Genomic DNA, 14,331 nt, shown 5'->3' on the forward strand with positions numbered 1-14,331 from the left:
TAGCAAGACTCTGTCTCAAAATAATAATTATAATAATACTAGGTAGGGGCCAGGCGTGGTGGCTCACGCCTGTAGTCCCACCACCTTGGGAGGCTGAGGTGGGTGGATCACCTGAGGTCCTGAGTTCGAGACCAGCCTGGCCAACATGGCGAAACCCCGTCTCTACTAAAAATACAAAAATTAGCTGGGCATGGTGGCGTGTGCCTGTAATCCCAGCTACTTGGGAGGCTGAGACAGGAGAAAAGCTTGAGCCTGGGAGGCAGAGGTTGCAGTGAGCAGGGATTGCGCCATTACACTCCATCCTGGGCTACAGAACGAGACTCTGTCTCAATAATAATAATAATAATAACAACAAGAGCAATAACATTGAATACAAATGGACTAAATTCTCCAATCAAAAGACACAGACTGGCCAAATGGATGTAAAAACAACAGCCATTGGTCAGCTGCCTACCAAGAAATACACTTCTCCTATAAAAACATACATAGACTAAAATAAAGGGATGAAAAAAATATTCCACGCCAATGGAAACCAAAAAAGAGCCTATAAGAAAGTCACTATACTTAGACAAAATAGACTTCAAGATAAAAACTGTAAGAAAAGACAAAAAAGGTCACTATATACTAATAAAGGGGTAAGTTCAGCAAGAGGATATAATTATTTTATTTATTTATTTAAAGATGGAGTCTCCCTCTATCGCCCAGGCTGGAGTGCAGTGGCGGGATCTTGGCTCACTGAAAGCTCCGCCTTCCAGATTCAAGCGATTCTCCTGCCTCAGCCTCCAGAGTAGCTGGGATTACAGGTGCCCACCACCACCCCTGGTTAATTTTTGTATTTTTAGTAGAGACAGGGTTTTACCATGTTGGCCAGGCTAGTCTCAAACTTCCGACCCAAAGTGATCTACCCACCTCGGCCTCCCAAAGTGCTGGGATTATAGGCGTGAGACACCATGCCCAGCCCGGATATAATAATTTTAATTATATATGCACCCAACACTGGAACAGCCAGATATACAAAGGAAACATTATTAGAGCGAGAGAGAGAGATAGGCCCCCAGTACAATAATAGCTAGAGACTTCAACACCACATTTTCAGTGTTGGACAGATAATCCTGACAGAAAATCAACAAAGAAATATCAGACTTAATCTGCATTACAGACCAAATAGACAAAATAGATATTTAAGGAATATGTCATTTAATGGCTGCATTATACTTACTCTTCTCCCCAGCACATGGACCATTCTCAAGGAGACACCGTATGTTAAGCCAAAAAAAGTATTTAAAATTCTAATAAATTGAAATCATATCAGGTATCTTCTCTGACCACAATGAACTAAAACTAGAAACCAATAACAAGAAATTTTTGATATTATATGAACACATGAAAAGTAAACAATATGCTCTTGAATAACCAGTGGGTTAGTGAAGAAATTGAAAAAGAAATTAAAAATTTCTTGAAACAAATAATAATGGAAACACAACATACCAAAAACCTATGGGATACAGTGAAATCAGTACTCAGAGGAAAGTTTATAGCTGTAAGCACCTACATCAAAGAAAGTAGAAAAACTTCGAATAAACAAACTAACGATGCATCTTAAAGAAGTAGAAAAGTAAGAGAAGTAGAAAAGATCAATGAAACAAACACTTGGTTTTTTGAAAAGATAAACAAAGTCAACAAACTTTTAGCCAGACTACTTATGAAAAAAAGAGAGAATACCCAAATAAATGAAATCAGAGATGGAAAAGGAGACATTAAAACTGATACCACAGAAATTTAAATGACCATTAGAGGCTACTATGACCAACTATATGCCAATAAATTGGAAAACCTAGAAGAAATGGACAAATTCCTAGACACATGCAATCTACTAAGATTGAACCAGGAAGAAATCCAAAACCTGAACAGACCAATAACAAGTAATGAGATCAAAGTAATAATAAAAAGTCTCCAAAGCAAAGAAAACCTAGACACCCCAATTTACCTAATTTTCATTTTAGGTTCAGGGGTACATGTATGGGTAAATTTACCCCAATTTAGGTGTACATGTACCCCTGAACCTAAAATGAAAACGTAAAATAAAATAAAATAGAATAAACATATTATGGCATGTAAAGCCCCAACCCCACCCCCCAAAGAAAAATAAAAAATTGAAAAGCCAGGTACCTAATACCTTCACTGCTGAATTTTACCAAACATTCCAAGAAGTACTAATTCCAATCCTCCTGAAACTATTCTGCAAAATAGAGAAGGAATACTTCCAAATTCTTTCTGAGACCAGTATTACAATGATACCAAAACCAGACAAGGACACATCAAAAAAAGAAAACTACAGGCCAATATTCCTGATGATCATTCATACAAAAAACCTCAACAAAATACTAGCAAAACAAATTGAACAACACATTAAAAAGGCCATTCATCATGACCAAGTGGGATTTATCCTAGAGATGCAACGATGGCTCAGTTTATGGAAATCAGCTGAGTGCGGTGGCTCACACCTGTAATCCCAGCACTTCGGGAGGCCGAAGTGGGAGGATCCCTTGAGCCCAGGAGTTCAAGACAAGCCCGGGCAACATAAAGAGACCTCATCTCTACAAAAAACAAAAAAACAAAAAAACACAAAAATACATACATACACACATATAAATATACACACACACATATATGGAAATCAATCAATGTGATACATCGTTATCAACAAAATGAAGGATAAAAACCATATAATCATTTCAATTCATGCTGGAAACGCATGTGGTAATATTCAACATCCCTTCATAATATAAAGCCCTAAAAAACTGGGTATCAGAAGAACATCAACATATTAAAGCTATATACGACAGACCGACAGCTAGTATCATACTGAATGGGAAAAAACTGAAAGTCTTTGCTCTAAGATCTTGAACACAACAAGGATGCCCACTTTCACTACTGTTATTCAACATCATACTGCAAGTCCTAGTAAGAGTAATCAAAGAAGATAAAGAAATAATGCGCATACAAATGGGAAAGGAAGAAGTCAAATTATCCTTGTTTGCAGATGACATGACCTTATATTTGGGAAAGAAAAAAAAATAAAGACTTCACCAAAAAACTATTCGAACTGATCAGCAATTTCAGTAAAGTGGCAAGTAACAAAATCAATATACAAAAATCATTGGCATTTCTATATGCCAAGTGAACAATTTGAAGAAATCAAGAAAGTAATCTTATTTACAATAGCTACAAATAAAATAGTCAGGAATTTAAGAAGCAAGGCAGGGCACGGTGGTTCATGCCTGTAATCCCAGCACTTTGGGAGACCAATGCGGGTGGATCACTTGAGGCCAGGAATTCAAGAGCAGGCTGGCCAACATGGCAAAACCCAGCCTCTACTAAAAATACAAAAATTAGCGGAGCACGGTGGTGCACACGTGTAATCCCAGCTATTCGGGAGGCTGAGGCATGAGAATCACTGAAACCAGGAGGTGGAGGTTGTAGAGAGCCAAGATTGCACCACTGCATCCCAGCCTGGGTGACAGAGACTCTGTCTCAAAAAAAAAAAAAAAAAAAAAAAAAAAAAGTAAAAGAACTCTACAATGAAAAATATAAAACATTGATGCAAGAAATGGAAGAGGACACCAAAAAATGTAAAGACATTCCATGTTCATGGATCAAAAGAATCAATATTGTTAAAACGTCCACACCACCCAAAGCAACCTTCAGATTCAAAGCAATCTCTATGAAATAAATACCAATGATATTCTTCACAGAAATCGAAAAAACTATCCTGAAATTTATAAGGAACCACGAAAGACCCAGAATAGTGAAAGCTATCCTGAGCTAAATGAACAAAACTGGAGGAATCATATTACATAACTTCAAAGTATACTATAGAACTACTGTAATCAAAACAGCATGGTACTAGCATAAAAAAGACACATAGGCCGGCCGGGCACGGTGGCTCACACCTGTAATCTCAGCACTTTGGGAGGCCGAGGCAGGCAGATCGTGAGGTCAGGAGATCGAGACCACAGTGAAACCCCGTCTCTACTAAAAGTATGAAAAATTAGTCGGGCACGGTAGCGGGTGCCTGTAGTCCCAGCTACTTGGGAGGCTGAAGCAGGAGAATGGCGTGAACCCAGGAGGCGAAGCTTGCAGTGAGCCGAGATTGCGCCACTGCACTCCAGCCTGGGCAACAGAGTGAGACTCCGTCTCAAAAAAAAAAAAAAAAAAAAAAGACACATAGGCCAATGAAACAGAATAATAAACCTAGAAACAAGTTCACACACCTACAGTGAACGCATACTCTACACAGGTGCCATGAACATGCACTGGGGAAAGGATAGCCTCTTCAGTAAGTGGTGCTGGGAAAACTGGATATCCGTATGCAGAAGAATGAATCTGGACACCTATCTATTGCCATATATAAAAAATCATATTCAAATGGATTAAAAACTTAAATCTAATACCTTAAACTATGGAATTATTAAGAGAAACCACTGGTGAAACTCTACAGGACATTGGACTGGGCAAAGATTTCTTGAGTGATACCTCAAAAGCAGAAGCAACCAACACAAAAAAAATGGACAGATGGGATCATATCAAGTTAAAAAGCTTCTGCATAGCAAAGCATACAATCCAACAAAGTGAAGAGACAACCCACAGGATGGGAGAAAATATCTGCAAACTACCCATCTGACAAGGGATTAATGACCACAATATATAAGGAGCTGAAACAAGTCAAATGGAAAAAAATTCTAACAACCTAATTAAAAAATTGGCAAAAGATCTGAGTAGACATTTCTCAAAAGAAGACATGCAAATGGAAAATAGGTATAAGAAAAGGTACTCAACATCATTGGTCATCCGAGAAATGCTAATCAAAACTACAATAAGATATCATCTCACCCTTTAAAGTGGCTTTTATCCAAAAGACAGACAAACGCTGCCAAGGAGGTGGAGAAAAGGGAACCCACATACATTGCTGTTGGCAATGTAAATTAGTACAACCACTATGGAGAAAAGTTTGGAGGTTCCTCAAAAAAGCAAAGAGCTACCATATGATCCTGCAATCCCACAGCTGGATATATACTCAGAAGAAAGAAAATCAGTATATTGAAGAGATCGGCACTCCTATGTTTGTTGCAGCATTGTTTACAACAGCCAAGATTTGGAAGCAACCCAAAGTTTATCAACAGATGAATGAATAAAGAAAATATGGTACATGTACACAATGGAGTACTATGCAGCCATAAAAGAGAATGAGATCCTGTCATTTCAAACAACACGAAACAGCAAGAAAGACAAATTTCACATATTCTCCCTTATTTTGGGGAGCTAATTTTTTTTTTTTTTTTTTTGAGGCAGCTCTGTCACAAAGGCTGGAATGCAGTGGCATGATCACAGCTTGCTGCAACCTCTGCCTCCCAGATTCAAGTGATTCTCCTGCTTCAGCCTCCTGAGTAGCCAGGATTATAGGCACATGCCATCACGACTTTTGTATATTTTTTTATAGACAGGGTTTCACCATGTTGGCTAGGCTGGTCTCGAACTCCTGCCCTTAAGCCATCCACCTGCCCTGTACTCCCAAAGTGCTGGGATTACAGGTGTGAGCCACCATACCCGTCCAGGAGCTAAAATTTAGAACAACTGAACTCACAGAGATAGAAAGTAGAGCAATAGTTAATAGAGGCTGCGAAGGGTAGTAGGGCAGGGGGAAAGGAGAGATGGATATTAGGTACAAAAATATAGTTAGGTAGAATGAGTAAGAGCTAATATTTTATAGAACAGGGTGACTACAGGAAACAATAATTTACTGTACACTTTAAAATAAATAATATAAATGACTTGTTTGTAACACATTTAAGGATGAATGCTTGAGATGGATACCTCATTTACCCTGATGTGATTATGCATTGCATGGCTGCATTAAAATATCTCATGTACCCCATAAATATATATACCTACTATGTATCCACAAAACTTAAAACAATAAATTTTTTCTCTATATAATATCATGTCACCTGCAAATTGAAATAGTTTTACCCCTTCCATGACACTGTGGCATACTTTTAGTTTTCTGATATAATTGTCCTGGCCAGAACCTCTAGAAAATGTTAAATATAAGAGGCAAAAGTGACATCCTTGTTTTGTTCCTGACCTCAGGAGAAAGCCATTGAGTTTTACATTTCAATTAAATTCCTCTTAATAGCATAAGACACACATCCAAAGACAAAAACTACTTAGCTAGAAGATATGTCAGAATATACTAACTTAATGCAGCAGAGTTAAAATGATCAGCAATGTGTAGGAGATCTTAAAAGAGACATGGTTGATGGAGTAAGAAGAGCTGATAAATGTCATATCAAAACAGAGAGAAGGGGATAGAGCCAAATTTGAAGAGGTAATTTAATACATATTATAAACACAATTCTACTAATTTGAAAATATTAGAGTGTACACTAAAAAATATTTTGTGGCATTATCTTTTTGATCACTTTGCTATGCATTTTCATACATATCCTTTTTAATTCACAGAAATGGGTACTATTTCATCTTTATTATATATTATATTCTATATATTCCTAAATATTAACACACGATATTCCACATTATAATATTTAATGTATCTTCCTGCATGATATTAGATTATGGTGATATACCATAATATAAACTATCCCCAAAAGTTGAGGATTTGGGTTAATTTTCAATTTTTCATTATTATAAATAATGCCACAACAAGTAACAGTTCACTTTAGGTCACAAGCTGGATAATATAATTCCAGCCATTAAAAAAATAATAAATATATATAGTATATAAACACAATGTATATGTATTGTATGTTTATGTAGTGTGTGTTTATGACATTTAAGTGTCACACATACATTTTAAAAACTGGAAAGCAAGATATCAAATATTAAATAACTAGCAGTTCCAACTTCTAGTTTATGAGATTATAGGTAGTTTTTATTGTATTAGTGCCTTTCAATATTTCATATATATTTCATAACGAACACACATTGCTATTTCTGTAGCCAGAAAACGAAGCTTTGAAACAAACCCTGAGATTAACATCTTTTAATGGAAATCTCTGCATACATTTCTGACCATTTCCTTTGGAAAAAAGCTTACAATTGAAATTAATTTTGACATCCCTTTCCAAATTACTGTCCAATTTGTGTTACCATCAAGAGGGCCCATTTCTCTATAGCCTCAGAAACACTTAGTATCATTTTATCTTTGTAAATTTAGTAGTGTTCTGCGTTTAATGGTGATTCTGACAGTACAACCACATTTGGAAATTACTATTATACATTCTTTTCCCAGTTTGAAGTACACTATTCCAATGTTAGTCATAATATTTTTAAACTAAATTTAACTTAATAACTTATTGAAATAGCTAGATGAGGCTGAGCATGGTGGCTCACACCTGTAATCCCAGCACTTTGGGAGGCTGGGATGGGATACCACTTGAGCCCAGGAGTTCAAGACGAGCCTGGGCAACATAGCAAGACCCCACCTCTCTATATAAAAAATGTTAAAATAAATATTTTTAATTAAAAGAAATAAAATTTTAAAAAATAGCTAGAAGAGAGAATTTTGAATGTTCTCACCACAAAGAAATGACAAGTGTTTGAAGTGATAGATATGCTAAATTACCCTAATTTTATCATTACACAATGTATACATGTATCAAAATATCACTCTGTGCCCATTAATATGTACAATTACCATGTGTCAATTAAAAACAAAATGAAACTTTAAAGTATTTTTCTGATTATGGAAGTTTTATATATATGTATATTTCTTGGATTTTGTAATTTTGCAGAAATGTATATAACAAGTAAAATACAAAAGAATTAATACTTCCACCACTTAGAGAAAACCACCAAAGTTAACATTTCAGTGTCATTTCTCCATGTTCCCCTTGTCTAGTTTACCCATCTCAGGTCTCAGCTCACCCCTTACCAAAGAAAAAACTTTGGAGCAATGGTTCTTAAGCTGATGATCCATCAAAATCACCTGTAGGGCTCATAAAAATGCAGATGCATCGGCCCTACTCCAGACCTTTTGAATCAATCTCTAAAGAGTGGCACTTGGGTCCATGCATTTTTAGAGACAAAAGCATATTACTGTGCTCCATTTGGGGGTACTTTTTAAATTCTGGTAAAATATACATTTTAAAAATTTACTGTTCTAAATGAGAACACATGGACACAGGGAGGGGCACATCACATACTGGGGCCTGTAGGGGGGTGAGGGGCAAGGGGAGGAAGAGCATTAGGACAAATACCTAATGCATGTGGGGCTTGAAAACTAGATGATGGCTTGATAGGTACAGCACACCACCATGGCACATGTATACTTATGTAACAAACCTGCACGTTCTGCACATGTATCCCAGAACTTAAAGTAAAATAAAAATAAAATTAAAAAATTTACTGTTTTAACTACTTTTTAAGTACACAATTGAGTGGCATTAAGTATAATCACAATGTTGTACAAACATCATCACTCTCTATTTCTAGAACTTTTTCATCATTCCAAACAGAAACTTAGTACCCATTAACAGTAACTTTCCATTCCCTTCGTCCCCCCAGAACCTGGTAATCACCATTCTACTTTTTTTTTTTTTTAATGATTTGTTCCAATTTAATTTTTTGTCTTCTTGTCTTCGTCTGTTTTGTGTTGCAATATAGAATACCACAGACTGGGTGATTTATTTTTTATTTTATTTTATTTTTTGAGACGGAGTCTCACTCTGTCGCCCGGCTGGAGTGCAGTGGCGCGATCTCGGCTCGCTGCAAGCTCCGCCTCCTGGGCTCACGCCATTCTCCTGCCTCAGCCTCCGGAGTAGCTAGGACTACAGGAGTCCGCCACCAGGCCCGGAGAATTTTTTGTATTTTTAGTGGAGACGGGGTTTCACCGTGTTAGCCAGGATGGTCTCAATCTCCTGACCTCATGATCCATCCGCCTCGGCCTCTCAAAGTGCTGGGATTACAGGCGTGAGCCACTGCGCCCGGCACCATTCTACTTTCTACTCATGGAGTTTGGCTACTCTAGGTACCTTTAAACAGAATTATACAGTATTTGCCTTTTTGTGTCTGATATATTTCACTTAGCATTAATGTCTTCAAGCTTCATCTATGTGGTAGCAAATGTCGGAATTTCCCCCCTTTATAAGGTTAATATTCCACTGAAGTATGTCCATACCACATTTTGTTTATCCATTCATCCATCAATGGACATTTGGGTTGCTTCCACCTATTTTTGCCATTATGAATGATGCAACTATAAACATAAGTGTCCCAGTATCTGTTTGAGTTCCTACTTTCAGTTCTTCTGGGTATACCTATAAGTGGAACTATTAGATCAAATGGTAATTCTACGTTTAACTTTCTGAGTTACTACTACAATGTTTTTCCATAATAGCCACACCATCTGACATTCCTACTAGCAATATACGGGGTTCCACTTTCTCCACATCCTCATAAGCACTTATTTTCCTTTTTTTTTATAATGGCCACCACAATGGGTGTGAAATGGTATCTCACTGTAGTTTTGATTTGCATTCCTCTAATGAGTAGATATGTTGAGCATTTTTTTATGTGCTTATTGGCCATTTGTATATCTTCTTTAGAGAAATGTCTATTCAAATCCTTTGCTTCTTTTTGAAACAGACTGTTTTTTTGTTGTTGAGTTGTAGGAGTTCTTTACATACAGTTGACCCTTGCGCACCAAAGGTATAAACCACACGGGTCCACTTATACACACACTTTGTTTCAACCAAATGTTGCTTGAAAATACAGTATTCACAAAATGTGAAACCTATGTTTGACTTTTCATATATGCAGGTTCTGCGGGATTTGTGTATGAGCAAATTTTGGTATACACAGGCAGGTCCTAGAACCAATCCCCCACATATACCAAGGGACAACTATATTCTGCATGTGAATCCCTTATCAGATGTATGTTTTGCAATATTTTCTCACATTCCATGGGCCATCTTTTCCTGTGTTCTATTTTTTGCACAGTTGTCAAAATAAGACAGTGTGTGGATTTTAATATTAAGTTTAAAGCCAGACTAATATTTAGTTATTAAAAAATTAAGTATCTACATGCTTATAAAACCTTAAGTGTTTACTGAATTGCAGAGGCTTACATGTTATTATAAACTTCTGATACCTGACAATAAAAGGCAAACCATAGAATTACATTGAAAAAAAGAAAACTAAGAAAAATTAAGAGGATTTTAGATTTCCTCAATATTCTTTAAAAGCCAGTCCCTTAGGACTTTCATTCTGCAAATATTATAAATTATCACTAAAATTAACATGAAACTGCTGCTAATGTTAAAAACAAAATTTCGGTGAACCTCTTAAAAGTAACCACAGTCTAAAAAAGCCTAATGTAGAAACAAAAAATTTCTGGAATATTTAACAGATAAAATACCAAACATTTTAAATGCAAGTAAAATAGGCAGGTGATATTTCAAGAGAAATACCGTGAAGATTTGTACTGAGAATCAAGACAGAGTAGCCATTCATATAACCCACTTGGCCTTTTATCAATGTTTTTCAAAGAGGCTATTTAACTCAGGTTATTCTACTCTATGGGTAATATTGCATTTGGTAAGGGGAAAACCCCACACCATAAAACTTAAAGATTCATGGTACCAGGTGATAATTTAACAATCATATCTTTTAGATTTTAGCTATGGCAATTAGTGCTTTAGATATTTACTCCTATCAATGATAGTCACAAAGAATAAAGCAAAGCCCCCTAAATTCTTAAATAATTGCATTGCTCTCAAAAAGAGTAAGTTTTTTAAAATTTTTAAAGATTGATACATAATATTTATACATATTTTAGGAGTGCATGTGATATTTTGTTACATGCATAGAATATGCAATGATCAAGTCAGGGTATTCAGGGTATCCATCACCTTGAGTATTTATCATTTTTATATGTTGGAAACATTTTGAGTCCTCTCTTCTAGCTATTTTGAAATATACAATGCATTGTTGTTAACTACAGTCACCCCATTCTGCTATCAAACAGTAGAACTTATTCCTTCTATCTAACTACGTGTCTCTACCCATTAACCAACCTCTCTCTATCCCTCCCTCAACACACACATACTTCCCAGATTCGGGTATCTATCATTCTATTTACCGCCATGAGGTCAACTCAAAAGAGTAGAGCTTAACATCTATACCTGAGCTGTTACCATTTGTGATTGGTGGTGGTGGTGGTTGTCGTTGCTGAGACAGGGTAGTGCTCTGTTGCCCAGGCTGAAATGCAGTGGCACAATCATGGCTCACTGCAGCCTTGACCTCTCAGGATCAAGCAAACCTCCCGCCTCGGCCTCCCAAGTAGCTGGGACTACAGGTGTGCATTACTATACTCGGCTAATTTTTTGATTTTTCGTGGAGATGAGGTTTCACTATGCTGCCCAGGCTAGTCCCCAACTCCTGAGCTCAAGTGATCCTCCCACCTCAGCCTCCCAAAGTGCTGTGATTACAGGCATGAACCACCATGCCCAGCCTATGACTGGTTATTAAAGACAACCAATTCTATAAAACCTGAAAACACTATTGTGAGCATTTTCCCTAATATAAAACATTTTAAAAGGAAAAAATATTAAATGACCAAATTTATTACTCCTTATCACTCAGAGATTAATTAAAGACAGATCTGAACATCCGTCTCTTAAACTATACAGCAACTCTCTCATTGGGATAACTATTTGGTTATTTAATTATGCCTGCAATTTTTATTATTCAAAACAGAATAGTATAGTAAATCTACCAGCTTCTGATAGATATACAAATGAAAATGTGTGTTTTATTGGAACTGATTTTCTTCCAAAAGTCAATACAAAAATTGCTTTTATAAAAGCAAAAAAGCACTTCCATAAAATACTAAGATTCAAATACTGTTTTCCCCAGCAGAATGTTTCTTGAGAACCATATTTTACTCTCTAGGATGCACTGCTATTACAAAAAGAGTACCACTTTAGCTATAATTATCATTTTAATATGTGTGTACATACTTCCATCCTCCTTGTTTTTTTTGATCAATTACTGTATTCACAATTGGCCAAAGAGCACCCTCTAACCTCTATCTCCTAATTAAATCTGTAATATCATTTGGGGAAAGGTACCAGAATAAGTGATCAACAAGTAAGAAATCTCACTCCAGTCCAAAGATTAGGTTTTGTTGTGTGAAGACAGACATCTTCAGGCACAGAGAGACACAGACACACACACATACACAAAAAGCTTATTGATGGTAAAACAAAAACTATTCATTGTATTATTTTAAAGCATAGAAAAATACAAGAAATAAACTAGAAGGTCTTCATAACAAAATCACCCAGAAAACAACTTCTGTTAGCATTTTGGTATATTTTAGGCATACTACATGCCTTGCCTTCTATTTTACTTTTGCCTTCAACTTTTGTTAATTAACTGAGAAACAAACTCATGAATTTAACTTATATGCCTTTTATTATTAATGTGGGTAAACACTTTTTTAAAAAAATACTCTGGAATTTTGTATATCTTCTTTTATGGATTTATTCACATTCATAATTTTTCTGAAATAAAAGCTCTTTACAAATTAAGGGCATTATTCATATGTGCTGTATATCTTTTTCATCAGTTTGCTTCTTGATTTTAATTTTGACAGCATCAGTGTTTTAATTAGAAATATTTTATGCTTTTAAGCATACCCATTTTATTCAAATGCAAAACTGAAAAAGAACAACAGACATAGTAAGATGACTGGAATAATCTTCTTTGGAAAAAGAATGTCTTTATAGAGAAGATGAAATCAACAAGGTGTATTGGTTACCTGTTAAGTGATCTAAGTAGTACTGATAGAGCTTGCACTGAATAGAAGTCATTCTCACAGCTAACACATATTCGTGTTTTGGAGGCAAGAATTTTGTTAATGCTGTATAATCTTTCCTCTGTAATTAACAAGAAAGACAATGAAAATTAATCTAAATATTTAACAGGAATGACCTACAAGTTCTCATTGCTTATAACTGAAATATACACATAAATAAATAGGCACTAAACATATAAGAAAACATTTTCTTAAATATATTTACCCTTTCTAAACCCACAATTACCTACACAATGTATTTCACATGACTATACAATATGGTACACTGGTAAAAAGATACTGCAACACACCAGGTAGGTTTTAAATTCAAGCAATCACATTACCAAGTGAGCAATTTAAGTTTTCAAAATAGTCTTCTCTGTACAGAAAAAAAAAAAACAAAAGGTATGGAGAGGATGTAGTAGGTAGTGTGAGCAAAATGACTTGCTTTAATCATGTAGTAAAACCTAGGAATCAAAGTCTAATGCAGTCTGAGTTGGCTTCTGAGAAGGATATGCTAATATGTCAAACAATAACATAATTTTAGAGGGAATATTTGCCCAGTTAAGAAAGCAACTCATCTACAAGCACTCTTGAAACCATTTTATTATAAGAATAGAAAAATAGAACACCAATGTGCTAACTAGAAATTACTCCTTAAACCAGAAAGAAAAATGCCGCCTGAGTAGTAGCAGCAATACAGAAACAGAGTACTTGCTAGCACATGTAGCCAACCTGACCAAAAGGAACAACTACTCCTTATAATGATGGCAAGTACAGTCATCCCTCAGTATCTATGGGAGACTGGTTCCAGAACCCACCCCACCTCCACAGATACCAAAATCCATGAAACTTCAAGTCACTTATATAAATAATGTAGTGTTTGCATATAACGTATAAACATCCTCCCATATATTTTAAATCATCCCTAGATTACTTATAATGCCTAACACAATACAAATACTATATAAATAGTTGTTACACTCTATTGTTTAAGAAATAATGACAAGAAAAAAGTCTGTACATGTTCAGTACAGACACAATCATCCATTTTTTTCTTAATTATTTTATTTCCTTTTTTTTAAGAGACAGGGTCTTACTTTATCATTGAGGCTGAAGTACAGTGGCATTATCTTAGCTCCTTGCAGTCTTGAATTCCTGGGCTCAAGCAATCCTCCTGCCTCTGCCTCCCAAGTGACTGAGACTATAGGTGCGCACCACCATGGCTGGCTAATTTTTTAAAACTTTTTTTTAGAGACAGGGTCTTGCTCTGTCATCCAGCCTGGAGTGCAGTGGCATGATTTTAGCTCACTGCAGCCTTGAACTCCTGGGCTCAAGTGATCCTCCCACCTTGGCCTCTTAAAGTGCTGGAATTACAGGTGTGCACCACTGTACCTAGCCTCTGTCCATTTTATCTATTTTTTTAAAAAATATTTTTGATCCATGGTAGG

General features: G+C 36.0%; 1 protein-coding gene across 13 annotated transcripts in view; it reads right to left on the reverse strand.

Moving 5' to 3' along the window:
- Positions 1-14,331, reverse strand: part of ATRX (ATRX chromatin remodeler) — a 282,829-nt gene that overhangs the window by 102,416 nt on the left and 166,082 nt on the right. For all 13 annotated transcript variants that reach the window (XM_063721248.1, XM_024240521.3, XM_024240517.3 and 10 more), the window contains one exon: positions 12,845-12,962. In XM_063721248.1, coding sequence (XP_063577318.1) covers positions 12,845-12,962 — 118 coding nt within the window. The remainder of the gene's footprint in view (positions 1-12,844; positions 12,963-14,331) is intronic.

This window comes from Pongo abelii, chromosome X (assembly GCF_028885655.2).
Source record: "Pongo abelii isolate AG06213 chromosome X, NHGRI_mPonAbe1-v2.0_pri, whole genome shotgun sequence".
In the NCBI taxonomy this organism is placed as follows: domain Eukaryota; kingdom Metazoa; phylum Chordata; class Mammalia; order Primates; family Hominidae; genus Pongo; species Pongo abelii.